A 23,520-nucleotide genomic window follows, 5' to 3' on the forward strand; every position below is an offset into this window, starting at 1 on the left:
TCCCTTTCCTTGTCTCTATCACTTTCTCTGAATATTTCTCAATGTCTCTAATGTTGTCTCTATCATATCCTTAGAATTTTCTTTTCTCATCAGGTGCCTGGCTGGCTCAGTTGGTAGAGCACGTAACTCTTAATCTCAGGGTCATAAGGTTGAGCCCCATGCTGGGGGGAAAGATTACTTAAATATTAACTATTTCAAAAAATATTTTCTCGGGGCGCCTGAGTGGCTCAGTGGGTTAAGCCTCTGCCTTTGGCTCAGGTGATGATCTTAGGGTCCTGGGATCAAGTCCCGCATCGGCCTCTGTGCTCAGCAAGGAGCCTGCTTCCCCATCTCTCTCTGCCTGCCTCTCTGCCTACTTATGATCTCTCTCTCTGCCAAATAAATAAATAAAATCTTTAAAAAGAAAAAAAGTATTTTCTCTTCGCCTCCCTTTATTAAAAGCCCCAATGTCCCCTACCTAATTTCTCTTCCCATGCTCCCTTTGTCTCTCTTACTTCTTTTTCCAAGATTATACTTTTAAAAACAAACAGAAGGGTAGGCTCTCACTCTGCTGGTCCTGGGACAATCATTGCCCTGGGTAAGTTACTATACATTTGAATATCTGGGTCTCCGTTTTTGCAACAATACACTGTAGACATCCCCTCCAGGGGACTAACACAGCTCCAACTAGGGACTATCGAGGAAACACATGTGCTGCCAACAAGCAGGAACCAGGAGCCTACTTTATTATCCCCCACATCTGCCCTCTTTGTCCCTTTTCTATCACAGAGCCCCAACACAGTAGAGCTGATATAAGAATGCAGAGTAGTACAATCAGTATGGAACCCAGGACTCCTGACTCTGAGTTGAGATCTCCAACCAAGGTCAAATGCCTTCAGAGGCCCAGGTGCCTTCCTCTTTGCTGCATCTGTGATGTCTGCCTCCCTTCATCTTCACCCTGCTGGCTCCTGCTAAATCCAAGGCTGAAATCAGATGCCAAGAATCTTCTTCTGACCTCCTCTGCCCAAATATTTGAGAAGTCATCTCACCCGCCACAGGAGGAAGGAGCAGGAAAAGAGAGAGAGAGAGAGCTTGCCCAAAATTAGCCTGGCTATAAATAGTGGGGCAAGGGAGGGTGAGAAGGGGGGAATGTAAGAGTCCTAGACCAGCCTAGTAAATTTAGACATGTCGGTTTTCCCTAAAGGAGAAGTGAGATCAGATTGTTGGAATGGGACACAATGTTGTAGGTGAAGGGGGTGGGGTGTAGAATGAAGAAGCTAGAGGGATCTGGAGAATGAAGCTCCGTGTTTGAATAAACAAACCTGCTGAGAACTTCTTGTGTTTGAGTCAAGAGTTGGAAATTCACAAAATTAAAACTATAGAGATGATGAACAGATTAGTGATTGCCAGGGGACAGGGATGGGAAGAGGTAAGTATAAATAGATAGCACATTACACCTGAAACTAACAACACCGTGTGTTCATTATACTTCTAAAATAAATAAATAGGGTCGCCCGTGTGGCTCAGTCAGTTAAGCATCAGCCTTCGGCTCAGGTCATGATCCGGGGATCTTGGGATTCAGCCCCAAGGCTGGGCTCCCTGCTCAGTGGGGAGTCTGCTTCTCCCTCTTCTTCTGTCTTTCTCTCAGCTTGTGCTCACTCTCTTACATGTTCGCTCTCTCTCTCAAATAAACAAAATCTTTTAAAAATAAAACAAATAGAGACGCCTGGGTGGCTCAGTGGGTTAAGCCGCTGCCTTCAGCTCAGGTCATGAGCCAAGGGTCCTGGGATGGAGTCCCGCATCGGGCTCCTTGCTCAGCAGGGATCCTGCTTCTCTCTCTGCTTCTGCCTGCCTCTCTGCCTGCTTGTGTGTACTCACTTGCTCTCTCTCTCTCTCTCTCTCTCTCTCTCTGGCAAAGAAATAAAAAACAATAATAATAAAATAATAAAAATAAAATAAAATAAATAAATAAATAGTTGCAAAAAAAAAAAAAAAAAGGATAGCACAGAAAGTTCCTTTGTGGTGATGAAGAGATTTGTACCTTGATTTGGTGGTAGTTATTCAAATCTATACACGGGACAAAACTGCATAGAACTACGAATGCATACACATACTGACACACACACTGAATACGTGTAGAACATTATGAAAACTGAATAAGGCTAGTGAACAGGGTCCCTGTGTCAGCTTCCTGGGTTTGATATTGTGCTACCGTTATATCAGATGTCACCAGGAAGGGAAGCTGGGAGAAGGGTACATGGGACTTCATGTACTATTTTTGCAACTTCCTCTAAGTCCATAACTATTTCAAAATAATTTTTAAAATTGATTAATGTCCAGGCCCAGCAAAGTCTTCACCCCTATTGGAGTGGAAGCTGGGGCTTTCTCCAGCCCCTTCCCCCCTTTAACAACCTTCTTCTCTTCCATATGGGATCCCTGTTCTTCAGCTTCCCTGGATTACACATTTTCCAGCTGCTGTCTCTAGCTTACAGGCAAACACTCCCAGAACACACCGCAGGGTTAACTTCTCCCTCCACTTCATCTGGCAAAAGAGTCTTGGAGCATATGTCCCAGGGTCAGCCTCTTCCTCTCCAACACACACAACAGGAGGACTTTCTCACCCCACCCACCTCTCCAGCACTGGAATCCTTCTGCCTGCCTCTGAATTCTGGCTGTAGCCAAAGCTTGAACTATGGGAGTGGCTGGGAGAGAATATAAATGTGATTGAGAGGCATCGCTGGAGAAATGACTTGACTGCTCTCATCTTTAAGGATCCAAGGGAAACCCATGCATTTTTCTGGAGGACTGGGAGGTCACTTCCCACAGGGAGCCATTTAGACTGTCTTGAGGGCCCCTTTTCTTTGAGCACTGGCCTCAGGCCAACATTTGGAATTTGGCCACACCACCAACAGTACCCTCCCCCCTAGAAACCCAGCCAGACTTCCCAGTATGAGAAGCCTCCTGCACTCATTCCATGTTCTCCTTCAGTCCTCCTCACCCAACCCTTAACAACTCAGCAGCTTCTGGCCTTCATGTTTGGCCCAGGCACTCAGTTTAAAGCTTGCTAAGTAAAGACCTCAAAAGAACAAAGAAATGAGTGGGGAGGGAAAGGAGCGTGGAGTTGCATTCATTCATTCTAAGAGAATATAATCTGTGGGGTGGGAAGGAGTTTAAGGAGATATGGGCAGAAAGAGATTTCAAACATCAAGAGTCATTCTTCAGAGACACATGAAGCTTGTGTCCATCTCAACCAAAGGCGGGTCGGGAGCTAAGCTTCAACTCAGCAGAAACTGAAGTTACACAGTGAGCAGCAAAAGCCTAGAAAAAAATAGCATCTGGGGGATGATGCTGGAGAGATCAGCTGGGGTCCCCAGATAGAGGTCCCCATGTTCTCTGCCCAGCTCTTAGGGCAAAGGAACAGCCAGTGTGTGGGGAGGGGGGTGGAGCTGATGTCTGCAGATTCCTGGCAGTCTCTATACTGATTGTGAAAATGTCAGGCGATTGTGCCAGGGGGGTGACGGCAATACAGGATGGGCTGGCACTCTCCCTGAGTCAGCCTAATCTTAATATTCACAAACTTGCCACTGAAACCCCCAACACCAACCCCCTCATTAGCCCCTGCCCTCTGTTTCACATCCCCAAATAACTATTTTCTGGTACCCCCTCAACCCCTGCTCTTCTCTCCCAGGCCCCACAGCTCTGGGAGTGAGGCAGCAAGGATCTTCCAAGTGCTTCTATTTTGCTTGCTCACTGCAGTTGGAAGCTGGAGCCAAGTGGGGGTGGGGGGAAGGACTGGACTAGGCTGCCCAGTGATGCTCTCACTCTTCCCGCTTCTATTGATCAGCGCCCCACTGGAGTGAGGACTCTTCCCAAACACTCCTCCCCTGCCAGGATTCCCTTCAACTGTGCCCACAGGCTAGAGGGGCATAGTGACAAGATACAGAATTTCCCATCCTGGGGTCTCTTTCCCACGGTTAATGCAGCATGGGACGGTGGTTACACTCAGGCTCTGAAATCAGATAGCCTGGATTTGTAGTCTAGCTCTGCCACCAAGCTCTATTACTCAACCACTCTATCCCTCAGTTTCTTCATCTGAAAATAGAGGGCAACAGTAATTCACTGCCTCTGATAGTTCTAGGGATTAAATGAATTAATATGTGTAAAGTGTTTGACCTATGGTAAATACTCTGGAAATGCTGGGAAAATAAATTAGAGTACACATATAAGCATAGACATTTACATATGCAGTATCGAACATTTTTATTCAGAATTTTTATCTTGGTGGCATTTTTTTAAAGATTTTATTTACTTATCAGAGAGAGCGAGTGCACAAGCAGACAGAGGCGGAGAGAGAAGCGGGCTCCCTGCCGAGCAAGCCCGATGTAGGACTCCATCCCAGGACCCTGGGATCATCACCTGAGCCAAAGGCAGCGGCTTAACTGACTGAGTCACCCAGGCATCCCTCTTGGTGGCATTTAATGCTCTGCTTTATGCTACCACTTTACATTTCATTCACTAATCCTTTCAAGGGTTGCACACCTCCTAGGATTTAAGATGCTACTCTGTAAACAGCTGAATGTCTGTTTAAATCAGCACCTATTTCTAACACCTAAATAAATAAGCACCTATTTCTCTTCCCCTCTAAGTATATATCGTGAAGCCAATTTTTTACTATGTAACTGAATCACAAAATGAGAAAATGCCAAAGTTGGGAACAGACCTCGATATGGTTTAGTCCAGTGATTGGCAAAGTCCAATGCAAACTAGAATCAGCTGAACAACTTCTTAAAGTTTTTTAAGATTTTTATTTATTTATTTGACAGAGATCAGAAGAAGGCAGAGAGGCAGGTGGGGGTGGGGGGGTGAGCAGGCTCCCTCCTGAGCAGAGATCCAGATGTGGGGCTCAATTCCAGGACCCTAGGATCATGATCTGAGCTGAAGGCAGAGGCTTAACTCACTGAGCCACCAAGCGCCCTTGAACTTTTTTATAAAATACTTGCCTGGGCTCCAATCCTTAGAGATCCTGTTACTCAATCTAGGGCCAGGGCATTTTTTAAAACTTCCCCAGGTGGTTCTAATGTTTAGCTGAGGGCTGAGAACTACTGATTTAATCCAATCCCCTTATTTTTCTAGGGAGAAAACCAAATCCAGAGCATAAGCGAGTTGCCCAGAGACACTCAGACCGTTGGGGCGTGATGCACCAAGAGAGCTGGTGCACCAAGATAGCAAGAATAGGTTGATGATGTTTATAATTCTTTCCTGTTGGAGTTAATCCCGGAAGCATTTCTCTTTAGCTCAGAGAGGTGTTACATGATTTACCTTTTACTGAGACATTATTCTGGTAAGACTGAAAGGGTTCGCATTCCCTGACCACATAAGGACAGAGATGGGATTATACATTCACCACACACAGCCAGCCAAATTAGCAAAGCTCCCGAAGAGGTCGCTTGAAATGCCGAAAATGCCTCTTCTCCACCGTGATCACCCAGAGCTGAGGATCTTGGCAGGGTGGTGAGAAGCGAAGGGGCGGGTAAAAAGAGGAAAGCATTCCCTCTCAGGGGGTGGGTGCTGAGAATAAACGGAGAACCGACCAGAGCTGCCAGGAGGGAAGGGCGAAGAAAGGAAAAGAATTTCAATGAGCCCAGGGAGCCTCTGTTCCCCCCTCAAAACGGAACAATGATGCACAGTCCGTAAGTACCGACCCTCCCGGGAGCCCTGAGATCCAAAGGAGACGATCAAAACGGGCTCTGCAATACGGGTACTAAAGAAAACTTCTCCCAACACTCACCAAAAAGGGAGACCCCCCCGCCCAGTAAAGACCAGAGTTCACTTGCCCCCAACCCTCTGCTAGTCCCTCCGTTCAAAGCCAAGCTCTTCCACGCTCTCCACCCACCGGCCTGAAAAGGGGCGGTCCTGGCATCACGTGACATTGCGGTCACGTGACTCAGACCCCGCGGGAGCCGAGGTTCGCGTTCCAGCTCCCGGAGTCGGAGGGGGCCGGGCGCGCCCAGCCCCCAGCCCGCCGCCACCATGCTGTCACGCCTGCTGAAAGAACACCAGGCCAAGCAGAACGAACGCAAGGAGCTGCAGGGTGAGCCGATCGTTCCCGTCCACTGTTTTCCCTCCCGCCGCGGCCTATTCTCAGCCCGGAGCCTGGAGCTCGAGTAACGGCCCGGATCCTGGGAAGGACGCGGGCTCGTGGGCGCGGGCGTCGGAGAGGGGGTGGGGGCGCTGTTTTGGAAATGCCATTACTTGCCAGCGGGCTCTAGTGTCTTTGACTACGCTGCGAGCCGTCCCGCCCCGCCCCTCCCCGTCCCTCCCCGCCCCGCCTCCGGGTAACGCCCCCCACTCTCAGTCTCCGCGCATCCTCGTCTGGCCCCCGCGCGAGAAACAGCGCTGTGCGGATTGGCCCAGGGAGCCTCTGGTCCCAAAAGTGGGAAGGGACGCTCCTGGGGGAGGAGCGTGCTGGGGCCAGGCTGAGATGAGATTCTTGGAGGCCTGAAACCTCGGAAATGGGGGTGGGGCCCTTCCAGGATCTGGCTTGGGAATCGGGGACGTACTAATCCTCAAGCCAGGAGAGTGGAAAATGGTGCCGGGGGTCTGGAGTCCTGGGCGCCGTCACTGACTCGGTAGCGTCTCTGGGCGAGTCGCTTCCGTTCCCAGGGTACCAGTTAACTCACCTCTTCTAAGAAGAAAAGACTTAAAGGAAAAAAAAAACTTTTTTTAATAAAATGAAAAGGCTTGCTTTATGTTTTGCAAAGTCCTTTTCAGCCCCAGCACTGTAAGGTTTGTTGAGGTGTTCCTGCTACTAGTGGAATAGCAATGAGTGTCGGCCCTGTAGCACCATCCTTCAAAAAACCGATTCTCTACTCCAATCCCTTTTCCGCTCATCCCTAGAGAAGAGGAGGCGAGAGGCTATCACTGCAGCGACCTGCCTGACAGAAGCTTTGGTGGATCACCTCAATGTGGGGTATGAACTTCTTCCCATCAAAACCATTCCCTCTCCCTCCCCCCCCCCCTGCAAGTTTAGGCATTGGCAAGGTCCAACCCCCAGACTGCTGTTGAGGGGGTGGGATGTTCCATCATTCCCTCCCCTCCCCCAGCTTAACTTTATGGGGAGAGGCTTGAGTCAGCTCTGACTTCTAACGTTGCACTAGGAGGAGCAGCTGCAGTGGTTGGAGAAGCCGCCAGATTCCCCTCTCCCCGCAATAACCTCCCTGGTGCTCGCAGCTTGATGCCATCTGCCCACTTCCCTTCATCCTTCCAAGTCCAGCTGTCACTTTGGCGGGCGGGAGAGCACCCTCCTTCACCAGAACTTGCCACCCTCTCCTTCTCTACCTCCCACCCTCAGGCAGGCCTGGGGAGCAGCTGGCAGGAAAGAGATGGCACAGCTGGTGAGGTTGAGAGCAGAATCTATGCCAGGAGCTATAGCAGAGCCAAGCCTTCTTGTCCCTTCCTTCCCAGCCTCCAGAGACCACCCCCCTGTGCCAATCCTATAGAAGAATGCCAGTAACAACCAAAGACTTGGGAAGGAGCAAAGAATATTCTCTTGACCCTGAGTAACCCAGCAGAGTGCTGAGATGATGACTGGAAGAAAAAGGGCAGTATGATGCCTTCCACCCCAGGACAAATAGAATAACTGGTTGTGAATCCAGAGACTGAGTCACCCAAGTGAGCCATGCAGGGACTGTCATCTTAATTACTCATCTCTGGGGAAGATTAGGGGACAAGAAGCTTGTGGTTGAGGCCTCTGATCTCCCTCCCTGCAGACCTTTCCCTTCACTCAGTGTGAATGTGGGAGGTCAACAGGAAAAGCTAGGGTTTTAGGAACTCCCAGGGGAATCTCTTAAAGCATCGGGAGCCCCCTGCTATTGCTGTTTGAGCTCCTGCACCAGCCTGTACTATGGCCAAGCTGTCTCCCAAAGAGAAAGGATGGGGTCTGCTCCCTCCCACATTGGTGCCTCTTGGGCTCTGCTCTGAGATTGGCCCAGCTTCTCCCTCCGCTCCTCCTTTGCTAGGGGCCACCCCTCTTTCAACTTAGAGGACAGCTAAGCCAAAGCCAGATTAGAAAGGGTTTTGTGTTGCTGCCCACGGGTTCTCTCATTCCCTGAAAAGGAAAACAAAGGCTCAATCTGTCTCAGCCCCTGTCAGGTGTCCTTCCCATTCTCTCCACCCACCCCAACCCCTTGCCCCCTCCAACCCCCGCAGATTCCAGTTGGGGGTGGCACCGGATGTGGAGTCTCCCAGATGACCTAGAGCTTTAGGATGGGGAGTCAAAGACTCTCCAGCCAATGAGAAAGAACAGTAGTTGTGGGATGGGGAGGTTGGGGGAAGAGGGTCAGGGTAAGGGGTTGGGGGTAGCAACCTCAAGGCATTAACAATAACTGCAGCCAGGCTTGATTGAGGAAAAAAAAAAAACTGCCTAGAGCAGAAGGAAGAAAGGGTGAGAGAGAGAGACAGATTGTGTGTGTGTGTGTGTGTGTGTGTGTGTGTGTGTGTGTGTGTGTGTTCCTTCATCTGTGTGGGCGAAAGGAGAAGGGTTGGGAGAGAGACTGAGAGCCAAGAAGAAGCCCCTGAGATATCGTCTCTTGACCCTGAGTTCCTGGGGAGGGGGCTGCTCTCCCATCCCACCCCAGATTCAGGGAGGGGCCCTATTTCCCTTCCCAACTTCTTGCACACATCCCTGGGCTTCCAAGCATGGCCAGATTTCTCCCTGCTGCTGGATTTTCCCAGCTTCTTCCCCAGGGATATTCCCTCCAGGTTAATCCTCCCTTCTATCACCCAGCTTTAGGAATTCCTTTGGTGGGGTAGGAGATGGTAAGTTTTCAGTCAGCTCCCAGCTAGGCTCTCCTGGGAATGCTGAGAGTGGGAGGAAGAAGCTGGTTCATTTGCATGAATGGTAGTCATTTGCATCACATCCAAGAATGGCCAAACTCACACGGTTTTCCCCAGTTTGACTGCTGACTGCCCTCCCACCCTTGCAATGGAATATTAGTCCGGGAGACCACTCCCCACCAGATGAGTGAGTTGATCTCATCCCTCTTCCAACCTCTAGTGTGGCCCAGGCCTACATGAACCAGAGAAAGCTGGACCATGAGGTGAAGACCCTGCAGGTCCAGGCTGCCCAGTTTGCCAAGCAAACAGGCCAGTGGATCGGGATGGTGGAGAACTTCAATCAGGCACTCAAGGTGGGCCACACTCCCTACATCCGTGGGACCCTATTAACTGCCTCCAGGCAGGTCAGTTCAAGGCTCAGTTTAAAAAGGAAATGGGGATGCTCCCAGCAATCGTTGGTATTGTGTCAGAGTGTCAGAGAAGTGTCAGAGAAGCTAGAGAGATAAAAGTAATTGGTGGGTTCAAGCAGAGCCCTTTCTAGGGGATGGATGGAAAGTGCCCCTAATCTGTCTCCTTAGAGCCACACTCTACCCTACACACTCTGACTCCCAGCCTCCCACCTCCTCCCCTTCCCAGGAAATCGGGGATGTGGAGAACTGGGCTCGGAGCATCGAGCTGGACATGCGCACCATTGCCACGGCACTGGAATATGTGTACAAAGGGCAGCTGCAGTCTGCCCCCTCCTAGCCTGTCCCCCCTTCCTAACCCCACCCCCACCCCTCCTGCCTCCCCCGTGGGGGAAGCTGACAGGCCAAGAATAAAACACAAGCCTCCATTTCTGTGTGGTATGTTTCAAAGAGCTACTAGCCCAGCATGGGTGGATAGGAGTGGAAGATTCAAAGACTGTTTCCCTAAGTGACAGTTACGTTTTGGGTAAAGGGTGGAGCGAGCATCCTCTCACCGTCCCACCCCTCTTTCCCTCTTTGGGCCTAGTGCAGGTGCATGTTGCATGAGCCGAGGGCGGAAGTTTCCCATGCCCCCCCAGAGAAGGTTAGTGGGCTCTGCCCCAAGCTTCCTAATTCAGGACTTTGGTTTCCCGCAGAGGAGAAATATGACAGGGAGCAGGCTTGGTCCCCGCTCTGGCGCTCTGCCTCTCCTCGTGCTCGTGGCCTCTCCCAGCCTGGTGCTAAGCAGTGTCATGAGTCCGGACCAGGTTGGAGATTAATTCTTGGGGATGGGGGCACTTCAGGGCTGGGAAGGAGGAGGAGTGGCAGGTCCAAGGTCACCAACAGAGAGGGGCAGCTGCTGTCGTTGACATATCCCTCCTCCTGACAGAGGCGGTCAGGCACCCCCCCGGCTGGGGGCCGCAGCAGGCCTGGCCTGTGCCAAGCATTGGCTTTGACTGCCAGGCTCCAGCTTCCCTGGCTCCTCCCAGCCTCTCCCCTAACACCCCCCCCCCCGACACACTTAATACCTCTGGGAGCAAAGTCTCTCAAACAGAGCACGAGAAGGAGCTTCGGGCACTGTACTGCCTGCTAGCTTTCCCCAGAGGAGGTAAGCAGGGTCCTGGGAGCTGGGTGCTCTGATATGGCACGTGTTGATAAGTCGAAGCCGGAAGCTTTTCATGCGCTTCCTCACACTTGATCGCCCTTGACCCTCCACAGCTCCCAGCTGGGCCACGGCTGGTGTCGGCCCCGCTGGTAGAATAGAAAACAGGTTCAGAGATGCGGTTCAGGCATCACACAGTAAGTTTGGGGCCAACAGGCTGAAGTGCTCTGTGCCCTGTATGTGTTTCCAAAAATAAGGCCCAGTTTACATGGAGAGAATTCAGATGTCACTGGCTGAGCAGGAGAGCTGAAAGCCAGCCAGATTCCTCTGCTCGCGTGTGTGCCAGAGTCTGCACCCTGGCCCCGGCCTCTCAGGCTCTAGTTAAGGTAGCCCCCGATACAGGGTCTGCCTGGATCTTTGCTTGGCTTAAATGAGCCAGAATTTGCCAGTTCCCTGCCAAGCAGAGAACTTCTCAGTCTGCTCAGAGCGGACTACCAGCTAGGGAGGATAACAGGGGCAAGGGTTTCCAAGCCCGAGTAAACCAGACAAGTTCTCCCACCCAGCCTCGGCTGCCACCTGCAGGTCGCTTGGGCTCTGGCCATGTGGCTGCCCCTGCTGCTGGGAGTCTTGCTCTGGGCAGCGCTGTGGTTGCTCAGGGACCGGCAGAGCCTGCCCGCCAGCGACGCCTTTGTCTTCATCACTGGCTGTGACTCAGGCTTCGGCCGGCTTCTGGCCCTGAGACTGGACCAGAGAGGCTTCCGAGTCCTGGCCAGCTGCCTGACCCCCTCAGGGGCAGAGGACCTACAGCGGGTGGCCTCCTCCCGCCTCCACACCACCCTGCTGGATGTCACGGATCCCCAGAGTGTCCAGCGGGCAGCCAAGTGGGTGGAAACACAGGTTGGAGAAGCAGGTGAGTAGCGTGGGGCCTCCAGGACTGTGGGGCCACCGGGACTATGGTGCAGGGTGCTCACGGGCCTCAGGAAGCTGGAGGGACGGCGTGGGGAAGGAGAGTGATCTGGAGAGAGCGCATTGGAATGCCTTACCTACCCTGTGCTATCTGTCTCCTCTCTCCTCAGGGCTTTTTGGTCTAGTGAATAACGCTGGTGTGGCTGGGATCATTGGGCCCACCCTGTGGCTCACGCAAAACGATTTCCATCGGGTGCTCAACGTGAATACACTGGGTCCCATCGGTGTCACCCTTGCCCTACTGCCACTGCTGCAGCAGGCCCGGGGCCGGGTGGTCAACATCACCAGTGTTCTGGGTCGCCTGGCAGCCAATGGCGGGGGCTACTGTGTTTCCAAGTTTGGCCTGGAGGCCTTCTCTGACTGTCTGAGGTGAGGGTTGCAGAGCCCTGGATTGCCCTGCAGAGATGACTAAAACACAGCATAGTGGGATCCTGAAGAGGAGACATTAGGGCTCAACTTTGTGGGTTCAAACCCCAGTCTCCTCTCATGGGAGCTTCATGACCTTGAGAGGTTACCTCTCTTTACACCAGTTCATTCCTCAACTGTTAAATCAGGATGAGAGGATCTACCTCATGGGTGCTGGGCGTAAAATGAGGTACTTCTAAGGCCACCATAGAGCCTGGCATGTAGAAAATGCCCCAAGAAGTCTGCTATCATTATTAATATTCTTTTTTTTTATTGAAGATAGAGCATGTGCATGCGAGCACAAGCAGAGGAAGGGATGGAGGGAGAGGCAGAAGCAGACCCGCTGCTGAGCAGGGAGCCCGGCTGGGCTCAATCCTAGAACCTTGAGATTGTGACCTGAGCCAAAGGCAGACACTCAACCACCCGAGCCACCCAGGTGCCCCTAGTGTTATTATTAGTAACTGTTACTTATGGTAAACTAGTACTTTTACAGAACATTCTGTCTTTTATTTCTCCCAGTAACCCTCTAAGGAATAGGCTTTGATATCCACAGGGTAACATAACTTACCCCAGACCACACAACTAGTTAGTGGAAGCAGTGGGACTTACCCCCAGATCTGCTTGTCCCTCATCTTTATGTTTTCCTGCCCTTCGTCTTTAAACAGTAATGTTCAGGGGCACCTGGGTGGCTCAGTCGGTTAAGGAGCTGCTTTCAGCTCAGCTCATGATCCCAGGGTCCTGGGATCCCTACTCCATGGGCAGTCTGTTTCTCCCTCTCCCACTGCCCCCAACTCCTGCTTGCTTTCTGTAGTGCACACTCTTTTTCTCCCTCTCAAATAAATAAAACCTTTAAAAAAAAGAAAAAAGAAAGATTTAAAAATTAAATAATGTTCAAAGTCCCATGAGAACACAAAGGAGACTTGACAAATACCACACAGGAGCAGGGCCTGCCCCCCAGCCAGCCCACCTTCTGTAGGAAGTCTGCCTTCTACACCGTCACCGTCACTCAGCAAAGAATTTCATATACTTTCGTCCCTATCCCTTGGTTCTTTAATTTTCCAATCAGCATCATGGAACACATGCTTGATACTTGGATTTCTGCATCTGTGTCAAGGAGGTTTTATGTGTCTCTGCAGTCTCCCCAGCAAATACCAGTCTACACCCTTCATGTCCAGCACCCAGGACTCAACCCTGTGCTCTAGGACCTAGGGGATGGGGTAGTTCCAGGTCAGGGGTTGGCAAATTCTCAGGCAGAATCTGACCAATTGCCTTCCAGCTAATGTGTTTACATTTTATTATTTTTTAAAGGTTATTTATTTGAGAGAGAGAGAGAGCAGGTGCATGGGGGGAGGGGCAGAGGGAGGAGAGAGAATCTCAACCAGAGCCCCCAGCTGCCACAAGTCTCGGTCCCATGACCCCGAGATCACCAGCCAAGCCAAATCAAGAGTCAGATGCCCAACCAATTGAGCCACCCAGGCACCACTGGTGTTTACAATTTTAAATGGTTACATTGTTAATGATTATGTAAGTACCTACCTGATATCAATAATATTTAGGCCTGTGTTGCCAAAAATATTTGCTGTCTGGCCCTTTAAGAAGTTTACTGGGAGGCCTGGGTGGCTCAGTGTTACTAAGCGTCTGTCTTTGGCTCAGGACATCCCAGAGTCCTGGGATTAAGCCCCCATTGAGCTGCTCTATGGGAAGCCTGCTTCTCCCTCTTCCGCTCCCCCTGCTTGTGTTCCCTCTCTCTGTTGTGTCTCTCTCTGTCAAATAAATAAATACAATCTTTAAAAAAAAAAAAAAATTTACTGACCCCTGTTCTAGATCTTAAGAGTACAAAGGGAAACAAACCTCAAAAAATACATGGCCCATTTGCCCCCGTCTCAGAACAGCAGGGATCCCCTTTTCCTTCAGGACCCTGGTCCCCAGCTTGTGATAACTTTCCCATTTTAGCCCCTACAACCAAGTCCCCGAGGATCCCTTTCCTAATTAGGGGAAGAAGCCAGAAACCTCCCTCTATCCCCATCCAGGCGGGATGTGGCTCATTTTGGGGTCCGAGTCTCCATCGTGGAGCCTGGCTTCTTCCGAACCCCTGTGACAAATCTCAAGAGTTTGGAGGATACGCTGCAGGAGTGCTGGGCACGGCTACCTTCTGCCACACAGGCCCGCTATGGGGAGGCCTTCCTCACCAAATGTGAGTATCTGGGCCCACACGGTGCAGGGAAATGAGAGCACCAGAAAGGCTCGTCCTACACCAGCAGGAGGTGAGGGTGAATTGGGGTGCCAGAGAAGAACACCCAGGCCATTTGGAACCTGCCCACTTACCATACTGGGGAGCCACTAAGGAGCCCTCTGACCTCTGCTGGGGACCAGCTCCAGAACCCAGAATATAGGGCCTGAGATGGGCCAGAGTGGGAAGGGACACTGATTACAACCATCTCCTGGAATGCAGACTTGGAAGTACAGCAGCGCATCATGAACCTGATCTGTGATCCAGACCTGACCAAGGTGAGCAGGTGCCTGGAGCATGCCCTCACTGCTCGTTACCCCAGAACCCGTTACAGCCCAGGCTGGGACGCCAAGCTGCTCTGGCTGCCAGCCTCCTACCTGCCAGCCAGCCTGGTGGATGCTGTGCTCACCTGGCTCCTTCCCAAGCCTGCCCAGGCAGTCTGCTGAATCCAGCCTGCCAGCCTTCTGTCCCCACCCAGGTACTGCCTAATGCCTGGCATAAAATATGCACTGAATAAATGTCTTGCTTAAAAAACAAATAAAAGACACTGTAGATGGGCAGAAATGAAGTTGTCCAGTGGGAGACTGACCCCATTTAAGCCCTGCCCCCTAGGCTGACTTGATGCTGGGGTCTCTGTACTATGTGCAAAGTCACTAGCAACCACTGGGTGTCACCCCCCACCCCCCAGGCCCTCTGGCATCTGTATGGGTCCTTTGACGCTGCACCTGGAATGGCCACCAGAGGGCATTGTTGGACATTTATTTTCTATGAGGAGTACCTATTTTTCTTAAGAGGGAAGGAAGGTAGTGAAGAGGGGTCCAGACCAGGCTTGGGTGGTTTCCATGGAGGAAAAAAGGCAATACCAACTTAAATTATCCCCTCTCTTTTTTACTTGTTTTATTTTTTTTAAAGATTTTATTTATTTATTTGACAGAGATCCCAAGTAGGCAGAGAGGCAAGCAGATAGAGAGGGGGAAGCTGGCTTCTTGCTGAGCAAAGAGCCCGATGCGGGGCTCCATCCCAGGACCCTAGGATCATTACCTGAGCTGAAGGCAGTGGCTTTAACCCACTGAGCCACCCAGGCGCCCCTTTATTTTATTTTATTTTTTTCAGAGTTTCTTTGAGAGAGCAAGCAAGAGAGAGCATGAGTTGGCGGGGAGAGGCAGAGGGCCAGGGAGCAGCAGACTCCCCACTGAGCAGGGAGCCTGACACATGGCTCAATCCCAAGACCCTGGGATCACGACCTGGGCCAAAGGCAGGACATTTAACTGACTGAGCCACCCAGACGGCCCCTCCTTTTTTACATTTTTATTTGAGAGAGACCCTGCAAGTGAGGGAAGGGGGGCAGAGTGAGAGAATAGCTCCCTGCTGAGCTGGGAGCCAGACATAGAGCTTGATCTCATGACCCTGTGATCATGACCTGAGTCAAAGTCAAGACACTCAACCGACCAAGCCAACCAGGAACCCCTAAATTGTCCTCTTATCTAATGGATACAGGCCACAAAGGTGTGATAGCAATTGATCATTATCCTAAAAGGAGCCGGGTCCCCTTTGTTGGGAGGGAGTTGCTAGGCCTTCAGAGGTGGGCAGAACACCAGGGAGAAGATGTCCGTGGTAGATGTGGGCTGGCCTCTCCCAGGTAGAGCCATTGTGGGGAATCCCTCTGACTTTGGCAGGAGATGGCTTCATGAACATTACAGCCCCAAACTTGGCAGCACAGGACTAGGAGACAGGGAGGGCCATGGGGCCCAGCCCCCTCCAGATCCCCACTTCCACTGCCAACCCCACCAGTGTCTTAAGCAAAACCCGCCTTCCCCCAACAACCCCACCACCACCACCACCATATGCCTTTCTTTACTGAGGTGCATAGAACAGGATCCCAGAGGACAGGAACACAGGTGAGGAGAAGGAAAGGATAAAGTATTACACTTAAAGACAAAGTGAGACCATTTTTTTTTCAGTCTGAAAAAATAATCCGTTTAATTGAAAAACCTGGAGTGTACTACCCCACTCCCTTAGATGAGGAGACTGAAGAGACTAGACACCCTACATCACTTCATAGCCACTCCGGATACTCTTCACGAGGCAGCAGGCAAAAACAATTCCCAGTACCTAGAAGTAAAGAGAGAGGGGTGGAAAGGAGTCAGAAAGGCAAAGTATCCGAGGCCCACCCAGCAGACCCCAAACACCACGAGGGCCCCTGTCCCCAGGCCAGGACTTCCCCAGCACCCTCCTCCCACTGCCCCTAGTGCCCAGATGCCCCAGAATGAGTCCCAAAGGTGCCTCTCACCTCCACAAAGGCAATTCCCAGGGCTGCTGCAGCCACCACCAGCACATTGCTCCGTAGCCAGCCCCCGATCTTCTCCACACAGCCCTGAAAGGTAGTAGGCACACAAGGCAAGAACATAATCAGAAACTTCCCACCTACTTTCTGTTCCCTCTCTCTCCCCCGCTCTCTGTACCTTTCACCCTACCCGTAGCATTCCCAGACCTCCTCCCCATCCCAGGGCCCCAACCCTCTCCACCTCCATCCCTGGTCCCTCTCTATCTCAACCCTTGAAATATTTCCCAGATCTCCCAAGTCCCCTCTATCTCAGTTTCTTCCTTACCTCAGAGTAGATGTTATTTATTTGTAAAGAAGCCCCACAGTCCTTTGTGACATTGATGCAGCAGGAGTCAGGGACTTGGCCCTTGGGCACAGTAGGGACGCTCTCCCAGTCCGTGTAGTTAGCTGCCCCGCAGCATTTAAACTGCAGGAGAGAAGAAATACGGAGTAAAAGGTTAGTATGTGCACCTCCACCTACAATACAAAGATAAGACTCTTCTTCCCCCTCTACCCCTGCTCCCAGCAACCTTCACTCACATCTTCCTGCATCTTGTCCAGGGCCAAAGTTGTGCGATTGTCTCTCCGGTAATTCTGCATCTGCTGCCGGAAGTCCTTATTAAATTCTAACATCACCTGGGAATAAGAAGGGGCACTGTTGAGGTCAAACTCCAAGGCACACGCATCCCAGAGCAGCGAGACCTCTGAGGCAGGGCCCTCCGCCCTTTCCCCTGCTTACCTTGTCTCTAAACACATAGCCAGCAATGGCTGCGGCCACCTCCACCAGCATGATAAGAGACAGGAAGATGGCAAACTGCAGGCACAGTGGACAAGGGTCAGGCTGGAGTCTTGGTGACAGTGGCCTGCTGTGGCCCAGCCAGCCTCTAGTTCACTCATGAAGGTTTTCCGCCCACTCCGTAGGGTACCCTCCCTGCAGTCCCAGATACCCACCCTGGCCCCACACCCAGCTCACCGTGATCATAAGACAGTAGTTCTCCTTGCAGGCCCCACAGCAGCCCACAAAGGCCACCAGGAAGAGGAAGGCACCCACTGCGATGATGACGATGGGCAACAAGGAGCCAGGCGTGGCCCCCTGGATAATGGTCTGACTCAGGACCAGCTGGGCCCCTACACCCACAGCAATCAGTCCCACTGCACAGGCCTGTGAGGAGGGCAGGTCAGAATTAGGCCAGACCCACAACCCATGAGCCCTCAGAGCACAGTGGGTACACCCAGGACACAGCCTTAGCCCCATCCCAAAGAGACGGATTCTCACACCTCCAGAAAACTTGACTGCAGGGGAAGAGGATGGCCTGTAGTTCCCCACAATTTGGCGAAATGCCTAAGGAGAAGTTCCCAGAAAGCCTTGACCCCAGGGCACGTATTCCTCACCTAGAGTGGTGCTTCCTATGGGCCTCTAGGGCTCCCAGAACTGCCCTCTATCTTCTAGTGCCCACTTCATCCTCATCAGCTGTTCTAGGGTTCCTCAGGCCCACTAGGCCAGGGAGGAGAAGGGATCAGAAAAAGAGACCGGAGTGGGGTGCCCCTCCGTGGATAAAGAGCGGCCTCTGAAGCCAGGAGCCCAGGACAGGTACAGACTGTAGAGGGTAGACAGCCCTTCCCCACCCCCAAGCAGCTGAGGGGAGTGAAGAGGGATGAGGGAATAGAAAAGAAGGAGGAGTAAGGGAGAGAGTAGGGAAGGGTGGGGAGGAGAGGGAAGCCCCACGGCGATAGCTATCAGGCCGGCCGTTGGCTGGTTGCCCCACTGCCCGATATCACAAGTGGTTGGGTCACCAGACAGGAAGGGCCAGGAGGGGCGAGGGGGAGGGTGCTGTGCACCCACGCTGTCCATTCTTGGTCCAAACAAGCCTTAGAGGACCCGGAAAGCTGGAGGGGGTGGGGTGGCCATGCTGTCTTCGGCCTGTTCCACCGGCTCTCCTTCCACATCTGGTCTCCAGCTGCCTTCATTCTCGGCCCCTAAGCCCTCACCACTCCGGATCCAGGTCTCCCCGCACCCTGCCAGCGCGCCCCCCACCGTCCCCCTTCCCACTCACGCAGAAGGCCAGCAGAAGAACGTAGAGCAAGAACTTGACACATTTCATTCCTCCTTCCACCGCCATGGCTGCCGGGCCTGGGGTAGAGGGGAGCGCAGGGGGATGAGAACCGGGCGAAGGGGGACCTCGGTTTCCGTGCTCCCTGCCGGCCCTCGAGGCCTTCCCTGCGCGGCCCCCATTCCCGGCCCCTCCCACCCGGAAACCCGCGGTCAGATCCACGTCTCCCAGCCCCCTCTTCTCCCAGGCTGGAGAGGGGTGGGGGCGACCGCCGCGAAGCCGGGACCTGCCCCGCCGCCACCCCGGCCGGGGCCCGACGACCACCCTCGTCCCGCCAACACCCCCCGCGTTCCAACATCCCCTCCCCACCTAGCCAGCCCCTACAAACGGCCCTCGGCCCAAGCGCGACCCCCAGCCGTCTTCCCCTTCGCTCTTCCCCCTCCCCCGAAACACAAGCGCAGCCCGTTCCCCCACCGAACCCTCCCGGGCCTCCGGAACTCCGCAAAGTTGCAAAGTTGCGAGGGCCTCGGGAGCGTCCGGGAGCGCGGCGGATCTTCGGGAACCCGAGGCGAGCCGCAGCGGAGAGAGCTACCCGCTCCCCAAGAGCTACCCCCACCAAGACAGAGGCCGGCCGTGGACCCCGCGGCCTCACCTGGGCTCCCCAAGGCTGTGCGCTCTTCTCCCGCCGCGGCTCAGGGGCTCTCTAGCGGCGCCCCCCGGCTGCGGCCCCGCCCGCCGCGCGGCCCCGCCCCGGTCTCCAGCCACAGCCCCCTCCCCCGCCACCTCCTCCGCCCAGTGGCCGCCCTCCTCCCTCATGTGACGCGGGAACAGCTGCGGCCTGAGTCACCCGGCCCCTGAGGGGGAGGGCCGAGCCCCCCGCCCGGCAGGGGCCACGTGGCCCGTAGACGGAAAGCAGCGCCCACCTCCGCGGAGGGAAAGTGGCGAGGGCAGGATCTCAGGATGCCAGGGCACCCCTTCTGGTGCCCTGGTCCCCGCGCCACCTCGGGCTGGGAGGGCGGGACCCAGCGTCGCCTAGTTCTGCCGGTTCGGGCCAGCGGAGGAAGCGTGTGCGAGCCAAGGGGGGGATAGCGGCCCGGAGCTACACTCTTAGGGTCCGCGCCGGGAGACTGGGCCGTGAAGGTGACGAGGTGATCTTCAAGAGGCCGCCTCGTCTTCCACCTGAAGTCCACTTCTTTCCTCTGGTTCCCATCTCTGTTGAAGCCCCCCACTCCCATCCCCGAGTCGGCAGAGGGCGCTGTTAGCTCCCTGGGATGGGGTGGGTTCAGAACACTTCCAGAAAGTCCCTGGCCTCACATTCTGGGAGTCCCCCAACATTCTGGAGTGGGTGTTCCTGTCCCCCCCTCTGTTAGTCCCTTCTCCATTTTCTGGGGCTCCGGAGTAGTGGGCTGAGAACAGGAGGAAGCAGTCACAGTCCAGTCCCTCCCTCCGGGGGAGGGTGGACAAGGTCTATGCCCCCACCACTCCTGGATCAGCCTCTTATCAGATGGAGGACTGGGGAAGGACACTGAAGCAGGCACGGATAGATCTTCTAGATTTTCCCATCCCAGCCTAGCAGGCAGCACTTCACATCCCAGGGGATAAAGCAAGGTGAAGGCTGGAAAGGGAGATGGCGGCCTCAGGTTGCTTCCCTCGGATGTGTGCCCTGGTGGTTCCCAGAAGTTGTGTGAACAGGCCAAGGACAGAACCAGCCACTATTCCTGGCTACCCAGCCTGGGCCCCACCCCTCGGGTTCTTCTAGTCCTGACTTAAGAACCACTTCCTGAGTCTTTGTATGTGTACACAAAGAAGGAAAGAAACTGTAAAAGCAAAAGGAAAGAGATCTGGACTGGGCTAAGAACCAGTTTCCAGGATCACAACCTTCCAGCAAGGGACACCAAGCCCATTCTGGACTTTGCTCCCCAGTTATCACCTAGGCAAGCCGTGGGAAGAGGAGCAAAGATGCTAAAAGGAGTATTCATCAGTTTTTTTTATTGTGCTGCCGCTAGAGGCCAGGCACGTGTCACCCACAGGAGATTGGGGGAGGGGGGCAGGCAAGGGAGACAGTGGCCCTGCCCTCTGCCCACACACAGAGCCAAGCCCTCCCTGTGAACAGACACACAGTCCCCTGGTGGAGGGTAGACACTCTCAGAGGGAGGGACAGATGCTGCTTCTGCTCCAGAGGAAAAAGAACAGATTTGGTATCACAAAGATGGGATCTTTTGGAGGTGACTTTATAGAATAAAGAAACAAGCTCTCGGTTCCAGAGACAAGGAAAGACCCAAGTATAAAAAAGTATTTAAAAAGTAGTTTTCAAGGTTGATGGCAAGCTGGGATTGGCTAGCTCAAAGGGTTCAGGAAGGATGTGGTGAAAAATGGACGGGAAAGTGTTCTGAAGTCAAGATTGGGAAACTTTAGGGGCGCCTGGGTGGCTCAGTGGGTTAAAGCCTCTGCCTTCGGCTCAGGTCATGATCCCAGGGTCCTGGGATTAAGCCCCGCATTGGGCTCTCTGCTCAGTGGGGAGGCTGCTTCCTCCTCTCCCTCTCTCTGCCTGCCTCTCTGCCTACTTGTGATCTCTCTGTCAAGTAAAATCTTTACAAAAAAAAAGATTGAGAAACTTTAGATACCTAATAACTGTGTGTAATGATTACATCTTTGTCTGAACAAACGAACTGGAAAGACATTTTGGGAACAACCGGGGAAATTTGAATATGGACTGGGAATTAGACATGAGAAAATATAATTTTGTTAGCTATGATGATAGTATGATTATATAAGAAAATTATTTTTTAAAGATGCATACAAAAAAAGATGCATACTGAAATATTTAAGAGGAAATGTCATATCTGTACTTGCTTTGGAATACTTCACAAAACGATGAAGCAAAAAGCAGAGAGTCTTGGGGCGTCTGGGTGGCTCAGTGGGTTAAGCACCTCTTGATTTTGGCTCAGGTCATGAGCTGAGTCATTAGATTGAGCCTTGCATCTTGCATCAGTCTGCTGGATGTGGGGCCTGCTTAAGATTCTCTCTCTCCCTCTCCTTTTGTCCCTTCCCTGCTGCTAGTGTGTGCATGAACTCTCTCTCTAAAAAAATAAAAATAATAAAAATTTAAAAGTGTTTTTAAAAATAAAAAGCAAAGAGACTACATAATAGGACTATTGAGGACCTAGAAGGTTATGTTGTATTTTGTTGTTGTTGTTGTTTTCAAGCAAACTCTGTGCCCAATGTGCAGCTCAAACCCATGACCCCAAGTTCAAGAGTTCCCTGCTCTACCAACTGAGCCAACCAGGTGCCCCAAGGTTGGGAATGTCCTAAAGGCGGTAGGGAATGGTGGGGTGTTTTGGAAAGGGTGAAGGATCTTGGGGTTTGACCTACATTGAAATAAGGGGGTGGTGCCTGGCTGGCTCAATCAGAAGAGCACGGGACTTTTTTTTTTTTCTTGAAGATTTATTTATTTTAGAGAAAGAGAGAAACCATGAGTGGAAGGGGCAGAGGAAGAGAGAGAAAGAATCTCAAGCAGACGCCACACTGAGCATGGAGCCCAGTGCAGGGCTCAATGTCAAGACCCTGAGATCATGACCTGAGCTGAGATGGAGTCAGATGCTCACATGACTGAGTGACCCAGGTGCCCAGACCATGTGACTCTTGATCTTGGGGTCATGAGTTCAACCCCTACACTGGGTGTGGGGATTACTTAAAAAAAAAAAAAAAAAAAAAAAAAAAAACGTGAGGGGCAGCTGGGTAGCTCAGTCATTAAGCATCTGCCTTCAGCTCAGGTCATGATCTCAGGGTCCTTGCTCAGCGGGAAGCCTGCTTCTCCCTCTCCCACTTCCCCAGCTTGTGTTCCCTCTCTCACTGTCTCTCCCTCTCCGTCAAATTAAAAAAAAAAAAAAAATGGAAGGAAGGGAAGGGAGAGTGGGGTGAGAAAAAAAGAAGGGGGAATGAGGGGTGCCTGGGTGGCTCAGTTGGTTAAACATCTGCTTTTGGCCCAGGTCATGATCCCAGGGTCCTGGGATCAAGTTCCTCACTGGGCCCCTTGCTCAGCGAGGAGCCTGCTTCTCCCTCTTCCTACGACTCTCCCTGCTTCTGCTCTCTCTCTCTCTCTCTCTGACAAATAAATAAATAAAAATTAAAAAAAAAAAAAAAAAGGAAAGAAAGGGAAGTGAAAAGCAGGTGGCCCAGAAGATAGTTGAGACATTACAGGTGCCATCCAAGGGAGAGGTAATGAAGGCTGGAACCATGTGGAACCATGGAAGAGGGAAGTCTGAGTGGTAGTTCAGAGAGAAAATAAGGACAAGATGACTGCTTACCTGTGGAGGAGAGAGGAAGTAAGAAAGCCCAAGATGACTCAGAGCTTCTGAACCTGGATGCCCAGAGGAGTAGGTGGCGGTTGCCCAAGGCAGGAGGCCCACAAGGAGCATCCTCGTGGAGACGTCCACCAGGAACTGCGGATGTGAAAGGCAGGCGAGAAGTAGTCAGACTAGAGAGAAAAAGTGCTATCTAAATTCTTAGATGGGTGAGGGCCAGAGCATGAGAAGGAAACCAAGAGCTTCAGAGAACACTTACATCTCAGCAACAGGCCGGAGGGGTCAGTAGCCAGCAAAGGAGCGGAAGAGAAAGGAAGGTGTGGAGCTGGCCCCCACATGCTGCTGGGCTGGGACCAGCATTATACCCATTAGCTCACTTAACCCTTAGGACAATCCTTCGAGATCTGTATGACATGTCCTGTTTTAGAGATGAGGAAACTGAGACTCTGTGACAGGGACTGACAGGCCCAGAGGCCAAGCCAGTAAAGGGCGGTGTTAGAATTGGAACCCAGGTCTCTGAGGGTTCCAAAGCCTAGATTCTTCCACTCTCTCCTGGGGGCCAAGAGAAAAGAGAACGTCACGACAGGAGGATGGGACAGTGGCCAGGAGCATCGAAGAGTATAGAAAGGTCAACCTGAGTGAGAAACAAGAGAAGGTCATCAGATGGTGTGGCCTTCTCCAGAGCGGTGTCAGGGCAGGATCCAGACCCCCTGCTAGGTCCAGGAAGGAAGGAGAGGAAGGTGGAGACATCCAGGTGGGCAAGGGCGGAACTGAGGCAAATGTCAGGAAAATGGGGGCCTAGGAGAGGAGCACCAGGGAAAGAAGCTCGGAGCAAACGGCGGCGAGCACAGAGTGGCAGCAGCAGCTCCATCAAGGAAG

The 23,520-nt window shown here is 52.5% G+C and overlaps 3 protein-coding genes across 3 annotated transcripts; 2 read left to right on the forward strand and 1 right to left on the reverse strand.

The window, feature by feature from the left end:
* Positions 1–5,888: 5,888 nt before the first annotated feature.
* Positions 5,889–9,649, forward strand: BLOC1S1 (biogenesis of lysosomal organelles complex 1 subunit 1). The gene is made up of 4 exons (XM_082741675.1): positions 5,889–6,070; positions 6,877–6,949; positions 9,035–9,167; positions 9,451–9,649. The coding sequence occupies exons 1-4, from the start codon at positions 6,010–6,012 to the stop codon at positions 9,559–9,561; spliced, it is 378 nt and encodes a 125-aa protein (XP_082597801.1). The 5' UTR covers positions 5,889–6,009; the 3' UTR covers positions 9,562–9,649.
* Positions 9,650–9,812: 163 nt separating this feature from the next.
* On the forward strand, positions 9,813–14,527 carry RDH5 (retinol dehydrogenase 5). The gene is made up of 4 exons (XM_082741673.1): positions 9,813–11,272; positions 11,439–11,697; positions 13,764–13,927; positions 14,186–14,527. The coding sequence occupies exons 1-4, from the start codon at positions 10,963–10,965 to the stop codon at positions 14,407–14,409; spliced, it is 957 nt and encodes a 318-aa protein (XP_082597799.1). The 5' UTR covers positions 9,813–10,962; the 3' UTR covers positions 14,410–14,527.
* A 1,385-nt stretch (positions 14,528–15,912) lies between these two features.
* Positions 15,913–19,351, reverse strand: CD63 (CD63 molecule). Its single transcript, XM_082741674.1, has 8 exons — positions 18,990–19,351; positions 18,341–18,417; positions 17,260–17,448; positions 17,026–17,100; positions 16,827–16,922; positions 16,573–16,713; positions 16,254–16,337; positions 15,913–16,075 (listed from the first exon to the last, which is right to left on the reverse strand). The coding sequence occupies exons 2-8, from the start codon at positions 18,404–18,406 to the stop codon at positions 16,010–16,012; spliced, it is 717 nt and encodes a 238-aa protein (XP_082597800.1). The 5' UTR covers positions 18,407–18,417; positions 18,990–19,351; the 3' UTR covers positions 15,913–16,009.
* Positions 19,352–23,520: the final 4,169 nt, after the last annotated feature.

Source organism: Mustela nivalis, assembly GCF_964662115.1.
Source record: "Mustela nivalis genome assembly, chromosome: 7".
Taxonomy (NCBI): Eukaryota; Metazoa; Chordata; class Mammalia; order Carnivora; family Mustelidae; genus Mustela; species Mustela nivalis.

Excerpts from the sequence above, each read along its gene's own strand:
- BLOC1S1 (XM_082741675.1), top strand. The coding sequence starts at position 6,010 with ATGCTGTCACGCCTGCTGAAAGAACACCAGGCCAAGCAGAACGAACGC. Across the intron at positions 6,071-6,876 it reads CGAACGCAAGGAGCTGCAGG|AGAAGAGGAGGCGAGAGGCT; the intron begins GTGAGCCGATCG and ends GCTCATCCCTAG. Across the intron at positions 6,950-9,034 it reads GTGGATCACCTCAATGTGGG|TGTGGCCCAGGCCTACATGA; the intron begins GTATGAACTTCT and ends TCCAACCTCTAG.
- RDH5 (XM_082741673.1), top strand. The coding sequence starts at position 10,963 with ATGTGGCTGCCCCTGCTGCTGGGAGTCTTGCTCTGGGCAGCGCTGTGG. Across the intron at positions 11,273-11,438 it reads AACACAGGTTGGAGAAGCAG|GGCTTTTTGGTCTAGTGAAT; the intron begins GTGAGTAGCGTG and ends CTCTCTCCTCAG. Across the intron at positions 13,928-14,185 it reads GGAGGCCTTCCTCACCAAAT|ACTTGGAAGTACAGCAGCGC; the intron begins GTGAGTATCTGG and ends CCTGGAATGCAG.
- CD63 (XM_082741674.1), bottom strand. The coding sequence starts at position 18,406 with ATGGCGGTGGAAGGAGGAATGAAATGTGTCAAGTTCTTGCTCTACGTT. Across the intron at positions 17,101-17,259 it reads ACTACTGTCTTATGATCACG|TTTGCCATCTTCCTGTCTCT; the intron begins GTGAGCTGGGTG and ends CTGTGCCTGCAG. Across the intron at positions 16,338-16,572 it reads TAAATAACATCTACTCTGAG|GGCTGTGTGGAGAAGATCGG; the intron begins GTAAGGAAGAAA and ends ACTACCTTTCAG.